Genomic DNA, 14,214 nt, shown 5'->3' with positions numbered 1-14,214 from the left:
ACCATGCTATTGATTCAAGTAACTGAACTAAAACTGTAGGGAAATTCTTACGAACTAAAAAATTCACTCCAGAGTGAATGTCATGTAGCCTCTTGTTCAGCAGAATCCTCAGCTGCTAAAAATCTATAAATAAGTGGTTACTACCTAAAGGTTCAGTCAACATAGGAGAGCTAAAGTTCAGAGAGCAGAAAAACAGAATGAGTTGGATGACAATCCTCAGTTTTCAGTAGCCTTACCATCATAAATAACAGAAATTGGCTTTTCTCTGTCTAGCAGCTTCTAGAGTTCCTTTTTTAACTATAATAATCCTGCATTTAAAATTAGGCTCTTGATAACACCTAGAAAGGTAAAACAGAAAAGGTAGCGCAGGAAGTATTTATATGTGTTTAGAAAACTATAGCATAATAAAAGGAACAACACATGGTGATTCCATCTATTAAGAGGGTCAAAATATTCTACATGTTAACTCACAGAATGTAAATAACCAGCAAACCTGAACTCCTTATAATGTAAGGTCAAAATGGGCACAAAGATATTTCTCAGGCCATGGATTAGTTTGTGGATGGGTCTTGGTTCTAGAAGAGACTTTTTCATATAAGCACATCCAGGAGAGAGAGAGAGAGAGAGAGAGGGTGGAGAGAAAATAGTACTTCATGAATTTTGATAACCATGAAGCACAGGGTAATCATTTCATTAGTGTTGCTTAAATAGTGTTCCAGGGAGATAAAAAATATTATTATAGTAGATATTTGTTATTCTGGGTTGTCCAGTTTTGAACAGTCCACGGCATGTTGATAAGTTATAAAATTGTGACTCCTGATATCTCACCATTAAATTTTCTTGACTGTGTTGACTTTTAAGTTGTCTAAGCTCTGAGGTTCAGATTTCATAACACGCAGAACACACAGAGAAGAGACATATGAATTACCATTGGATTAAAATATAAAAATGATGAAACAAAAAAGAAAAATAACAAATGTATTTTATGTGTTAAAGACCTCAATTTAGTTTTCAGTCTGAGATAAATTCCAAAATTTCTAGAATTGTAGATACTTAGATCATTTCAGTAAAGCTTTTAACAGATTTTCTTAGGAGAGGCTGTTGAACAAAATGATGGTGTGGTTAATTGGATTTGCTTCATGATTACCAACAGTATTACGCATTTTCAGACATTATGTTTATGAAAAGCAAAATCAACATGAGGTCTTAGCTTCTAGTTTATCACAAATGGGATATCTTTCTCTAACAATAAGAAGCATAGCTGTCATACTCCCTAAGTATAAACTTGAGACTCAGGTTATTATGGCCCAAACATCAGTATAACAGACATGCAACTAACCAGTCTCTGCATCAGAGCTGAGGTTCTGGATGCAATATGGAATTTCTATGAATAGGGCTGCTGAACAAAGCTATCTGGACTACTTGAAGCTCTTTTCCTCTGTTGTCAAGGCTCCATTAGGCCTCTTATTCCTGCACAAAAACAGCATCCTGTGGAGCTGCCAGAGGAGCTGAAAACAAGCTAATGAAATAATGAATAAATTGAGCTGAAATAAACTAGACCAAAAGATGAAAAGCAGCCACTTCTCCTGCAGAGACCTCTATTATGGGTCCTCTTTGAACATTCCCTTCAGGAAGCACTCCTGCTTAGTCTAAGTAAATGCCCATCTTGTTAAACCACTACCAAAAGGATTCTATTTTGGCGTGTCCACATGGTCATCATCTCTTTGAACTCTGCTTCTTCCTCCAGAAAGGTGAGCTGAAATGAAAAATGACTTTTGTAACTCAAGCAACTGGACATTTCCAAGTCACTGGATATCAGAAACAATGCTTGAGAAGACAGCCAATGGAGGACTCAAGTTGGTATCTACCTCATGGTAGCCAGTCCAGGTAACTGGATTCAGGTAGACTACTCCACAACTGCTGTCCACAAACTTGGGGATGCAGAGAGGAATTTCCAGGATTAACATGGAAAAGCCAATGAAGAAGAGGTTGAAATGGAGCACCTTTTCTGTTCCTTTTCAAAAGATCAAAACCCAAAAACTTCGTGTTCTATTAATGGTAAAGTCTAAGCTGAGATCCAGGCTTATGAAGGAAATATCTGTCTTTAGGAGAACTTTACATGCTTCAACAGAGGAATTTTATATCAAGAGGGCTATATTGAATGGAAAGTAAAGCAACCAGTGTCATGCTTCTAGTGTTGGCTACTGGGAACCAGATGATGTTAATTTTTTTCTTTAGAAACTATAACTTAAGATATTATCATTTTTTAAAAGTGTTATGGCTTGTATCTAGATGTCCCCCAAAGCCTTCATGTAGTGGTAGGTGGGGCTTTTCAGAGGTGGCTGCATCTAGGATGTGTGATGCTGGGATCAAGGGTGGGATGCAAGGATTAAGGGTATGAGACTACCTTCTCTAAGGGTGGGTAACCTGGATAAAACATAAGGGACAGAAAGAGGCTTGTCACATGTCACTTGTTTCTTGCTGTTTTGCTGACTTGTGCTTGTTGTCCTATTTTTCTGTGATGGCCACTCTGCCATGGCACTCTGCCTTGGAGCCAGTCAACTATTAACTGAAACTTCTATCAATTGTGAGCTAAATAAACCTTTCCTTCTTTAACTTTGGATGTTAGATATTTTGTTTCAGCAATGAGAAAAGTAACTAAGACAAAAAGTTAGCATGTTCTTTTCTCCCATGATGACTTTTTCTCCTTCCTATAGTGCTTTTGTAATATTCCAGAGGTAAAGAAAAAAATTGGCCTCAAGAAAACCAGATAGACACTCTATTTTGAAACCTAAAACATACTTGTTGGCACTTTTTAGAGCCTGAGGGATGCCAATGCAGTCATAATCACTCAAAAGAATTTTTGAACTGAGATATTTTTAGCTAACAGTGGGGTTGTGGGAAAGCTGAATTATGACAACAAAAATATAGTCATAACAACATCAAAACCTTAAATAGCCTGACCATTTCTCCTTCATTAAGCTATATTTCAAGGAAAATTGTGGCATCTGCTTTCCTCTGCAGCTATTTAAAGGACTACTCGGCATGTCACACTCACTCCAGATCAGGTAACACATCAGATTCTTCTCTCTCACTTTATACTTACTGTGTTACTTGTCATTTTGAAATCAGAATAACAAAATCCACCAGGTGTAAAATCAACTTCTAAAAAGCTCTATAAAACAAAATTAATTGTTGGATGAATGTGCATATTAAATATGAATGTAGGCATCTGATATCACAGATATCTGAAAATACAATCTATCTAGACACAATGATTAACATGAAAATGAAGAAGGCATGTATGTAATGAACATAGGGTTACTGGCAACTGAGTTAGATAGAAATATTCCAGGCAGTCAACAGGGCTAGGTCCTGGAAGGAGCCAGTGCAGAAGCGCAGATACCTTACAACTGTGGATGAGGCAGACATCTCTTGCTGTGGGCCAGGCCTCAAGACAAAAGGTCAAACAAGGACACCTACATCCTAAGAGTTGATATTCTAAATCAGTCTCTATCACCCTGAGAAAGCTAGATGTGATCATTCCAACCCTCTACATGCTGCTTGCTATGTGACTCACTTCCCCATTTGTCCCTGATTTAATCAATTTTACCTGAGCAATTAACCTTATTTGTTAACCATAGTTCTGTTCCACCTTATGCCCACCTTGTGAGAGGTCCCAGATTTTCCTCACTTTGGACCCATCTTACCTTGTGATCTTACTCCCTAGCAAAGACAGAGTCTTTGGCAACCTGCTTGGGACCTCATCTGTTTCTCTCTTAGACAGAGGCTTTCTTTCTCTCAATAATTACATATTGCTCTTAAACTCCATTGTTCTTAAAATTCATTCTTTGATTTTAGAGAACCCAAACTCATACCAGACATATAATAGGTTGGCAGTTTCATTGCTCTATATCATTTGAAGGTCTTCCACTGAGATCATTGGATGGAGGTAAGTTTGCTTCTGTTTCATAGACTCTGGATTTGGGACTCACTTTGGCAACAAAATTTTATGCTTTAAATTTTGCTTTTTCTTTGCCCATTGTTTATAATTGCCTTGCCTTTTATATAGTTTTGTTAAAATGATCATACATCTAAGTTAAAACATGGGAAAGTTTTAAGGTTATAATATTTCTTTTTTTTTTTGAGACAGGAGTCTCACTATGCAGTTCAGGCTGGCCTTGAGCTCACTTTGTAGCCCAGGTTGGTCTCGAACGCGCAAAGATCCTCCCACCTCAGCCTCCTGAGTGCTGGAATTACAGGCATGAGCCACCATGCATGGTTAAGGTTATATTTCTTTAACGGTACATTTTAATTATTTTGTTCTTGTACATGCAGCATTTAAATTAGTTGCCAAATTTACCGGTACTCCATGCTTGACTGTATTTAAAAACTAGAGATAATATTAGAACACCAGACTTTAATATACACTTCTGTAAAATGGTTCTTTTTAAATAAAATCTAGCTCAGACTTAGAAAATATACATGCCTAAAATAAAACCAGGACTTCTTCTACCATTTAAGTAGTGCTAGGTTAGTAGCTGGCCTCAGGTCTTGTTTTCACTAGGATGGACTGGCTCTTATCCTCCTCCACACTCTAGAGGAAGTGTCAAGCCTGTTCTGCTTCAGTTTCCTTTCTTTGATTTTATTTCTAATCTTTCCCCCTCTTTGTACACTCCTTATAGAGGCAGGTAAAAATCAGAAACAACTCTAAGCTGTCCCAACCTTTTCCTTCTGAGTTAAACCCATAGAAAATGAATATTTGTTAATGCCAAAGATAGGGAAATCATCGTAGATACTTTACATACTTTATCTCTGGGTCAGATGAGACATCAGAATTTTGCCCATCCAGGAGGACACACATAAAAGCCCTGTTCCAGCTTAGTATTCTGGGGAAATCTTCTCTGGAGTTTGAATCTGAGATGCAGTGGAAAGAACCAACTTCTGGGTGAAACCAGAAGGAGCTATTTCCAAAAAGAGCATACTTACAGGACCTAAACACATTTAGAGTAAGGAGGCTTTCCAACCTTTCAAATTGTGGACATTAGAACTTTATTGTAAATTTATAGAGTACTAGGTAATGATCTTACCTTGCTCAAGCTTTGAATTATCTTTTATAGAACTTAGTGGTTACTCTGCCAGCTAATTGATCCTTTAGTAGCTGTCACTCTTAAAAGCAGAGGACAGATTTCCCCAGCATCTGTTTGGTAAATCCCCATTTGATAAATCCAGTGGCCAATAGAATTAATGGAATATTGACCAGACAGACAGCTGGATTCCTTTTTGGAGTCTGTGTCTGTGGTTGTGTGAGCCAGTACAAACTGAGAACAACTGTTCAAGACACCCAAGGTTTCCTCAGTAGGAACTGGTGCCCCAACCACAGAAAATCTCCACTTGCCTGTCTACTTATTTCTCTCCACTAGTAAACTAAAGATGTTCTCTAAACTTTTCAGTAAGTTGGATTACCTCTTTCAGAAATTGAACTGAGGCAGCCTGCAATAGCTGTTTACATTTCAAAGAAACTAGTAGGGGAATGATGTACATTTGTGCCTTACATATGTTAGTTAAGAGTAAAAAGCCTTTTCTGTGTGCTTAAAAGACTTACGTGCCTTTACTAACAAGTAAAATGTAATGGATAGATAATAAATACATTTAATTTGTGAACTTCAAATAAAGCATAGCCATGCCCCCTGCTAGCAAAGATTCTCTAGGTAATCAGATATAAGAAACAAATGTCGTAGAGACTTTGACTGAGGGCCCAGGGCAGAGTTCCTTAAGTTTATTTGTTGTCTTTATCTATTTCTGAGGGAATTGTCTTCACAGAACAGAGAAATGCTCTAACTTACCTTTTTATAATAAGCAAAAAGCAATAGTTTATTATAAAGTCATGCTTCATTCTTTAAGCATTCCTGCCACAACTAGGTTTATGGAAACAAAGTTCCTGAGCTACTGGGGAAGATAAGATTGTGCACAAGGCTGAAGGTAGATAAGCTGGATGAATTTATCTTCTACTCTCTCCAGAAGGCATCCACCTCCCCTGGAGTGAAATCAATGGGGGGGGGGGCACCTTCAGGACATTTCTTGCACCACAGGGCTAGAGACAAAGCTCAGTGAAAGTTTCTGAGTTCAATTCCTGGTACCAAAGCAAAAACAAAAATGGTTTCATACCCTTATGCCTTGCTTTTTACATTACAGACATGGACAACTTATTGCCAAAGCCCCTCACTCCTTGGAAATACATTCTTAAGCACTGGAAGATGTTCAACCCTTCCATGTTGAAAAAGAGTTGTTTAATATTTCTCTGCATGTGGATGTGGCCTCCCTACCTCCTAGAGCCAAAATGGAATACAGAAGGAAAGATTAATTATGATGTGCTTTTACAACTAAAGTCATACCATAAGAAAGATAAACAATGGTCAGAATTGCTTTATGTTGAAATCTTCTCTACATTAAGAGATAATTCTTAGTTAGGCTCCAGGTATAATTATAGTCCTTAGGAGACTACCCCTATTCATACGGCTCTTTAGTTAGTGACTTAAAACAAATTAAGCTAGAACTAGAAAGATTTTCAGATACCCCTGATACATACATAGATACCTTTAGAGGATTTACTCAGACTTATGAGTTAGGCTGAAAAGATGTAATGTTACTCTTAAATCAAACATTTACTGAGAGATAAGTAGCATTACAATCTGTTATTGCCTTTGGGGATGAATATCATATTGTTAATTTTAAAGGCCGGAACATAGACAGGGGAACCACCACTTCCCTCTAGTACACAAGCAGTTCTCATCTAAGACCACAACTGGCCTGAGAACAATACAGGAGATTGGAACAGGAGACATTTTCAAGTATGTATTCTCCAAGGTCTAAAAAGGATGAAAACAAAGCCTTCTAATTATTTTAAATTGTCAGCTATTTTTCAGGAGAAAGATGAAAACCCTTCTGACTTCTTGGATTGTTTTTTTAGAGGCATTGATGAAATATACTTCCATGGATCCAGAATCAATAGAGGGACAGATTTTGCTTAAAGACATGTTTATTATTAGTTAACTCCAGACATTACAAAAAGGCTGCAAATGATAGCCTTACCTCCAGATAGTTCTCTTGATTGTTTAGTAAAAACTACTTCCTTAGTATTCTATAGTCAGGACTGGGAGAAAACCAAAAAGAGAAAACAAAGACACCAAAAAGTGGCTGCCTTTATTGTGGCCTTAAAAAAACCACAGACCTTAAGTCTGATTCTTGGGGTCCCAAGAAGACCTAAAAGGCTACATTAACCTGCTATCGCTGCCACAAGCCAGGCCATTTTAAGAGGGACCGCCTTAAGAGGCCCCCAAGCCATGCCTTAACTGCAAAGGTGACCACTATAGGTCAAACTTGCCCTCTGAGGCAAAGGCCTCAGAGATCAGAGCCATCTTATCAGCTGGTCCAGTAAGTCTAAAGGACCTCGGGGCACTCATCTTCTCCCTCTGGTCAGACCTTCATCTCTGCCTGTAATCTCCATGAAGAAGCCCTGAGTAATCATGACAAGAGGTTAAAAAAAAACCCAACCAACCTACTGCTGGACATTGGCACGTATGTCTTTATCTTTCTCAACTCTGTTCTTCCTTCCAGGCATTGTACCTCAATACAGTCACCAAAATATATCTCTTCACTCATTCCTTCTGGTTATGCCTAAAAGCCTGACTCCAATCCTGGGGAGATATTTTGTCATGTGTAAATGCCTATATATACCATTCAACAACTACAACCCCCTTCTGCTTTAAGAGGCCAGATAAGTCATCACCCATTACTTTCTCATGGCAGTTTTGGTTCCTTCTTCAGAGTGGGGATTGATACAGGCAACTGAGTTAGATAGATGGATATAAATATCCATCAAAATTTATATATAGGCCAAATATATATATTTTGGCAACAAAATGGCAAGTTGCTAACTAATCAAAATGATGCTAAGACTGATTTTTATACAGTACATATTGTTGTTCATGTGTAAAAACAAAAAGAGAGCTTTTCATTTGTCAAAATTATATTAATCTGGTTCTCATAAGTTATCAAAAACTTAGAGATAATTATAACTAAAGCTAGGGAGATTTATGACAAAATGTCAGACTCCATCAATAAAAGGACTTAAGAGCCAATGGGTTACAACTGCTATTACTTAGAAACAGTTTCTAAACTTACCTGTCAGCCCTGCTGCTCATGCTTTGATTATATATCTTTGTATACATATTTTGATTATATATGCTTTGATTATAATTTGTTGTTGCCTAACCGGTGTCAAATCCCCAAGGCATTATATAGATAAAACCAATAACAAATACATTCCTTTTAGATTCTTTTTATTGTGATCCACCAGATCTTGTCCAGAAAAAAAGTTATATGCACATATTGAGCTACACTAACTATCCTCAGCAGGCCTTAAATGACACCACAGCTGATCTCTCCCTCTCTCTCCTAAATAAAAAATAAAAATTAATAGAAAGATAATCCTCCCAAAATCAAATCACATTAGATATTCTAACAACAGCACAGGAGGTACTCATGCAATTGTAAAAACTAAATGTGTGTACATTTCTGACCCTTTTGCTAATATCTCAATAGCTGGTCAAGATATTAGATGATATGTTAGATTCTAAAATTCTCTGGACTTTTTCCTTATAGGAGTTAAGTACAGCTCCTCTTGGTAAAAAATATTTTTAACTGTGTTCATAATTATCCTAATAATTCTATTATTTGGCCCATGCATATTAACTATTTCTTTGCCTTTGTCTTCGCCAGATTTAAAACTATACCTACACAAGATAAAGAAGCCTGGTATCTATTTGAGGGCCATTAGATAAAACCTCTGCAGAGTATCTCTAACTACCATTCAACAACTACAAGCCCCTTCTGCTTTAAGAGGCCAGATAAGTCATCACTCATTATTTTCTCATGGCAGTTTTGGTTCCTTCTTCAGAGCGGGGATTGATACAGGCAACTTGAGTTAGAAATACTACAGGCCCTCAAACAGGGTTAGGTCCTGGAAGGAGCCAGTGCAGGAGCCCAGATACCTTGCAACTGTTGGGGGATGGATACCCCCTGCTATGGACCAGGCCTGAAGACAAAAGATCAAACAAAGGTACCTACATCCTAAGAACTGATATTCTAAATAGGTCTCTCTCACCCTGAGAAAGCCAGGAGTTACCATTCCAACCCTCTACAAGCTGCTTGCTGTGTGACTCACTTCCCCATTTGTCCCTGATTTAATCACTTTTACCTGAGCAATTAACCGTATTGGTTAACTATAGCTCTGTCCCACCTTATGCCCATCTTGTGAGTTCCAGGTTTTCCCTACCTTGGACCCACCTCACCTTGTGATTTTACACTATAAAAGTTCCTAGCAAAGACAGTCTTTGGCAACTGCTCAGGACCCCTTCTATCTATCTCTCAGAGAGAAGCTTTCTTTCTCTCAATAAATATATTTTGCTCTTAGTCCCCATTGTTCCTAAAGTTCATTCTCCAATTTTAGAGAACATGAGGCATACATAGAGAACCGGGCATACAGTAGTTTGGGAGTTTCATTCCCTTGTTTCAATAGGGTAACAATGCATAAAAAATATTACTGTACTTATATTTTATATATGTGTATATATGTACTTATAAAATTTCCCTAAAAGTTTAATATGGTTAATTACTGTTCTAAAGAAGAATCAATGTGTTGAATTTTCCTTAATTTTTTCTTTTCTGTTGTAAAATGTCTTGTTTTTGTAACTCTTCATGTTAATCATGCCTGTATTCGGCATTGAGTCATCTCTATTGCCAACATTTCCCATTATATTGCAATTTCCTTGACAATGGGAGGAACACCTTTGCTCACCTGATATCCCACCATGGCAATCACAGTAGGGGGTAGCAGGTATGTAATAATTGTTTAGCTGAATGGGATTAAACTGAGACCTAAGAAAACCACCAAGTTGACCACTTATTCCTCAGTAAACCAGTGGTTAATGCTCATGCCAATTCTTAAGTTGCTAATGATATGTACTAAAACTGTCTTTACATGCTACAATGGTAAGATATTCTCAGAAATGTATTGTTTTCAAACCACAGTGTTAGTTGACATCAAAAAGTATCAGTTAGAATCCAGAAACGTTAGAATCCAGAAAATTTAGATTCAGTTAGAATCCAGGGACTTTTCTGATAACTAGGAACTAGCTGTGATATAATTGAAAGATAACTATTAGACTTGGAGTCAGAAAGAAATTTTAAATACAGACTTCGTTACTGACTTGGTGACCTTGGGCAAATAGCTACCTTAGCATTAGTTTTCCTATCTATAATAATGGGCTAATTATGTCTATCTTTCAAGATGCTTATAAAAATTACATGACAAAGTTAACACAGAAGTGTTCAAAGTTGGCTATTATAACCCTGTAATTTTCCCTTTGATTGCCTCCATCTTCTTTGTGCAACAAATGTCACGTTCTTCCTTGTTGGAGAGGCACTAGGTTGGTAGCCACACTCACACATATGTGCACACATGTACGGCAAAAGAGAGGGAGGAGGGTGGGGCTGTGAAAGAGAAGATGTGTGAGGTTTGATGTCTACGAGGTTAAAAGAAATCACAGAGAAAGAATTCTGGATCACTGGCAGAGAGTGATGGAAATGAATATTAAAGGACTTTATGAAGTATTATGAATTGATTTCCTAATTTTTTAAGAAAACAAGTAAAATATTTGAGCAAATTTTATAATCATTTTTGATTATTGCATTTTATTTCTTTAACCACAGTATAACACATAAATTGTGAGTATGAGGGGCTTTTCTGTGGCACAAAAACATAAAATGAGATAATGCATTAAGTGTTTTTAAATCTATAAAGTGTTATGTAACACACAAGCAATACTGCTGTGCATAGGACACATGCTTAAAAGAGAAGACTTCCCTTGTCTACCAAGGCCTGGCTTCTGCACACTGCAGGAATGAGTTCTCTCAGTCTAATTGTTCTATAAAATATTATTTTCTTTGCTGTAAAAAGTTTAAAATGGCCTATTAGAATTATCTGAGTTGACTTCATATTTTCTGCTTTGTCTGTCCTTGTTGGGAGCCACCACATTGCCGAGCCGCCGCATATAGCGATCATGCGGCCTGTGGTAAAGAGTAAAGCCTGAGTTAGATTACCCCTCCCATCGAGCACGTTAGTTTCCTGCTTACCGCGTAAACAACCCGCTCAATAATATGTTAGCCAATCAGCTTGCCTTGCTTACTTTAACATGATTGGACACTGTATCCGTATATATACTGGTGCCACCCCTGGGGGGAAGTAGAAGCCCGGAAGGAGCCGCGGAGAGCGGACCGGTAGAGGCTTCGGAGCGAAGCACGGAAGGAGCCGCGGGGAGCGGACCAGAGGAGGCTTCGGCTGGGAGCGATCCCAGGGCAGGCTGTACGGAGAGAAAATAAAAGAAAAGGTTGTCCACTGCCAGACTTTGTCGTGTGTCCTTCCTGCCGGCCGGGAGCGACATCGACATTTGGTGGCCCGTACGGGGAACAACTGATCACCCCCGAGACGTGGTAGTGGACAACGTTCCTTGATACAGCACTGCGAGACAGGTGAGTAGGGGATAAACCTGGGCCCTGGGTGGCGCGCACCTACAGGGTTTTTAGACTCCCCTCAGGCTCACGCGTAAGTGGCGGATTTTTGGGCCTCACGCGGTGAGTAACATATTAAATATGGGTAACGTACCGAGTAACGACACCCAGCCCTTGGTACAGGTCCTCCGGAAGCTCTTAAAGTCCAGAGACCTCAAGGTGGGACGCAAAACGCTGGAGAGCTTTTTTGAGGAGATTGATAGTTTCGCTCCCTGGTTCTTGCCCACAGGGCACTTAAACCTGCCCTCGTGGGAAAAGTTGGGCAGGGATCTTTCTCTAGCGGAAAGGGAGGGCGGGGCTTCGGTCTTCGCTCGGCCACTGTGGGAAATGATATATGCATGCTTGAAGAGCGAGGGTGGTTGCAGGGAAGGTTCTCAAGAGCTCATTAAAGTGCGTAGGGCATTCGAACAGGCCCAGTCAGGGAGCTCCCGGGAGGGGTCCGTCAAAGGAGACAAAGATATAAAGGAGGAAGACGGGGCTCAGGCCTCGGAGTCGTCTGACTCCGAGAACGAGGAAGGCTTAGACAACGATGAGACCAAGGAGCCTAGATGCCAAGAGGATAGGCCGCTCGATAAGGAGTCGCAGGGTTCTTTCCCAGCATTGCGCCGCGAATTGCGCTCCGCTCAACTTGGTCTGCGGAGGAGTAGAGAGCTCCTGAGCGCCCCCTGGCGCGAGAGGGAGGCGAAGCCTTCCGCCCCACCTTGGGGGCTGTTCCCGGAAGCGATCCCTCGCCACGAGGCAGCCGCGTGGGAGCTCCCTCCCCTTTCGCCAGAACAGGAAGTGATGCACGGGCCCCCATTTTCCGCCCAATCACGGCCGCTGTCTTATGCTCCGCCGCCGGCGGGTCGGTATTTTTACAGGCGGCTTTGGCAGGGGGGACATTTGTCTCATGAGGTACATCCACCACCTGGGATAGATAGTGGCCCCTACGGGATATTTCCTGTACAAGTAGCTATGGGCCAGGGACGTAATGCATGGGAGCCTTTTGAGATAAAGCAGATTAGAGAACTTAAAAATGCAGTTACAACCTTTGGGCCGACTGCGCCTTACACCATTGCCATGCTGGAGAACCTGTCTTCTGGGCCCCTCACCCCCGCGGACTGGATTCAGCTGGCAAAGGCGTGTCTGCCCTCGGGTAGTTACCTGGATTGGCGAGCCTGGTACACAGAGTTCTCTGCCGAGCAGGCTGAGAAAAACGCCGGTCGAGGAAATGGGGGCTGGGGATTTAGCTTAGCGGCATAAGCGCCTGCCTTGTAAGCAGGCAATCGCCAGTTCGATCCCTGGTACCAATAACAAAAAAAAAAAAAAAAAAAAAAAAACGAAAAAGATAAAAATAAAAAATAAAAAATAAAAAACAAAAAGGGGGAGTAAGCCAAGGCCTGCCTCCAAAGGCGCGGTTATCTATGGCATGACAATGGATGGGCCCGGATCCGGTAATCAGCTGGAACCGAGGCGCGGTTTGTGTTTTTCTGCAGGAATCGGGACGAGAACCACTGTGGGTACCGGAGAGACTGACACGGGCGACAAAGCCCTCGACTGAAGATCAGACCTGCCCTACCGGAGATCCATCACAGACCAACCAACAAGATGAATAGAAATAGCGGTAGCCCGAAATGGACAAGAAGATCCTCAGGCATATGCATGGCTCGCTCGCCTAGCCTACGACCGAGTCTAGGGGCGGTGAGCTTCCCACACTCCTCCTCTAAAAAATTATGATATAGCAGGGTAGATGAGTCAATTACGGGTAAGAGCATGCCTCCCCAGCATGACTCAACCTAAGACAGGCCCTACCCCATACCGCACGAAAGCCGCTGAATTACTAGGTTTTGCCCAAACCAAATGTCGCCCCGGGGGGATCATGCGGAGCGACATGAGTGTATGCCTGTGTGCATCCAGGTTCCGTCCGGTTCCTTCCTGGCCCTGGAAAAAGGACGAGGGCCTCGGGGCCTCGGCAGACTCGGGGACGGCTGACCCGGGCCGACGCCGAGAGCCCTTGGTGGGCCTCCTATCAGGGCATAGGCCTCTACACTCAATTCAGGACGGGCTGCGATGCGTAGACTTATTTAAAATAAAAAAGGGGGAGATGTTGGGAGCCACCACATTGCCGAGCCGCCGCATATAGCGATCATGCGGCCTGTGGTAAAGAGTAAAGCCTGAGTTAGATTACCCCTCCCATCGAGCACGTTAGTTTCCTGCTTACCGCGTAAACAACCCGCTCAATAATATGTTAGCCAATCAGCTTGCCTTGCTTACTTTAATATGATTGGACACTGTATCCGTATATATACTGGTGCCACCCCTGGGGGGAAGTAGAAGCCCGGAAGGAGCCGCGGAGAGCGGACCGGTAGAGGCTTCGGAGCGAAGCACGGAAGGAGCCGCGGGGAGCGGACCAGAGGAGGCTTCGGCTGGGAGCGATCCCAGGGCAGGCTGTATGGAGAGAAAATAAAAGAAAAGGTTGTCCACTGCCAGACTTTGTCGTGTGTCCTTCCTGCCGGCCGGGAGCGACATCGACATGTCCTGTTATAAAACTACAGAAAACCTAAAGACAAATAGATCATGTATTCTTTAATCAATAATTTTATT

General features: G+C 41.1%; 1 protein-coding gene across 1 annotated transcript in view; it reads right to left on the bottom strand.

Moving 5' to 3' along the window:
- Positions 1-14,214, bottom strand: part of LOC100719006 (endoplasmic reticulum aminopeptidase 2) — a 54,395-nt gene that overhangs the window by 14,254 nt on the left and 25,927 nt on the right. Inside the window, 4 exon segments of the mRNA XM_023561420.2 lie at positions 1,582-1,645; positions 1,648-1,756; positions 3,107-3,175; positions 5,044-5,050. Coding sequence (XP_023417188.2) covers positions 1,582-1,645; positions 1,648-1,756; positions 3,107-3,175; positions 5,044-5,050 — 249 coding nt within the window.

The sequence above is a fragment of the Cavia porcellus genome, unplaced genomic scaffold (genome assembly GCF_034190915.1).
Source record: "Cavia porcellus strain 051 isolate PalLab524CR breed Dunkin Hartley unplaced genomic scaffold, mCavPor4.1 scaffold_2, whole genome shotgun sequence".
Lineage (NCBI taxonomy): Eukaryota > Metazoa > Chordata > Mammalia > Rodentia > Caviidae > Cavia > Cavia porcellus.
This window is presented reverse-complemented; position numbering and strand designations above follow the sequence as displayed.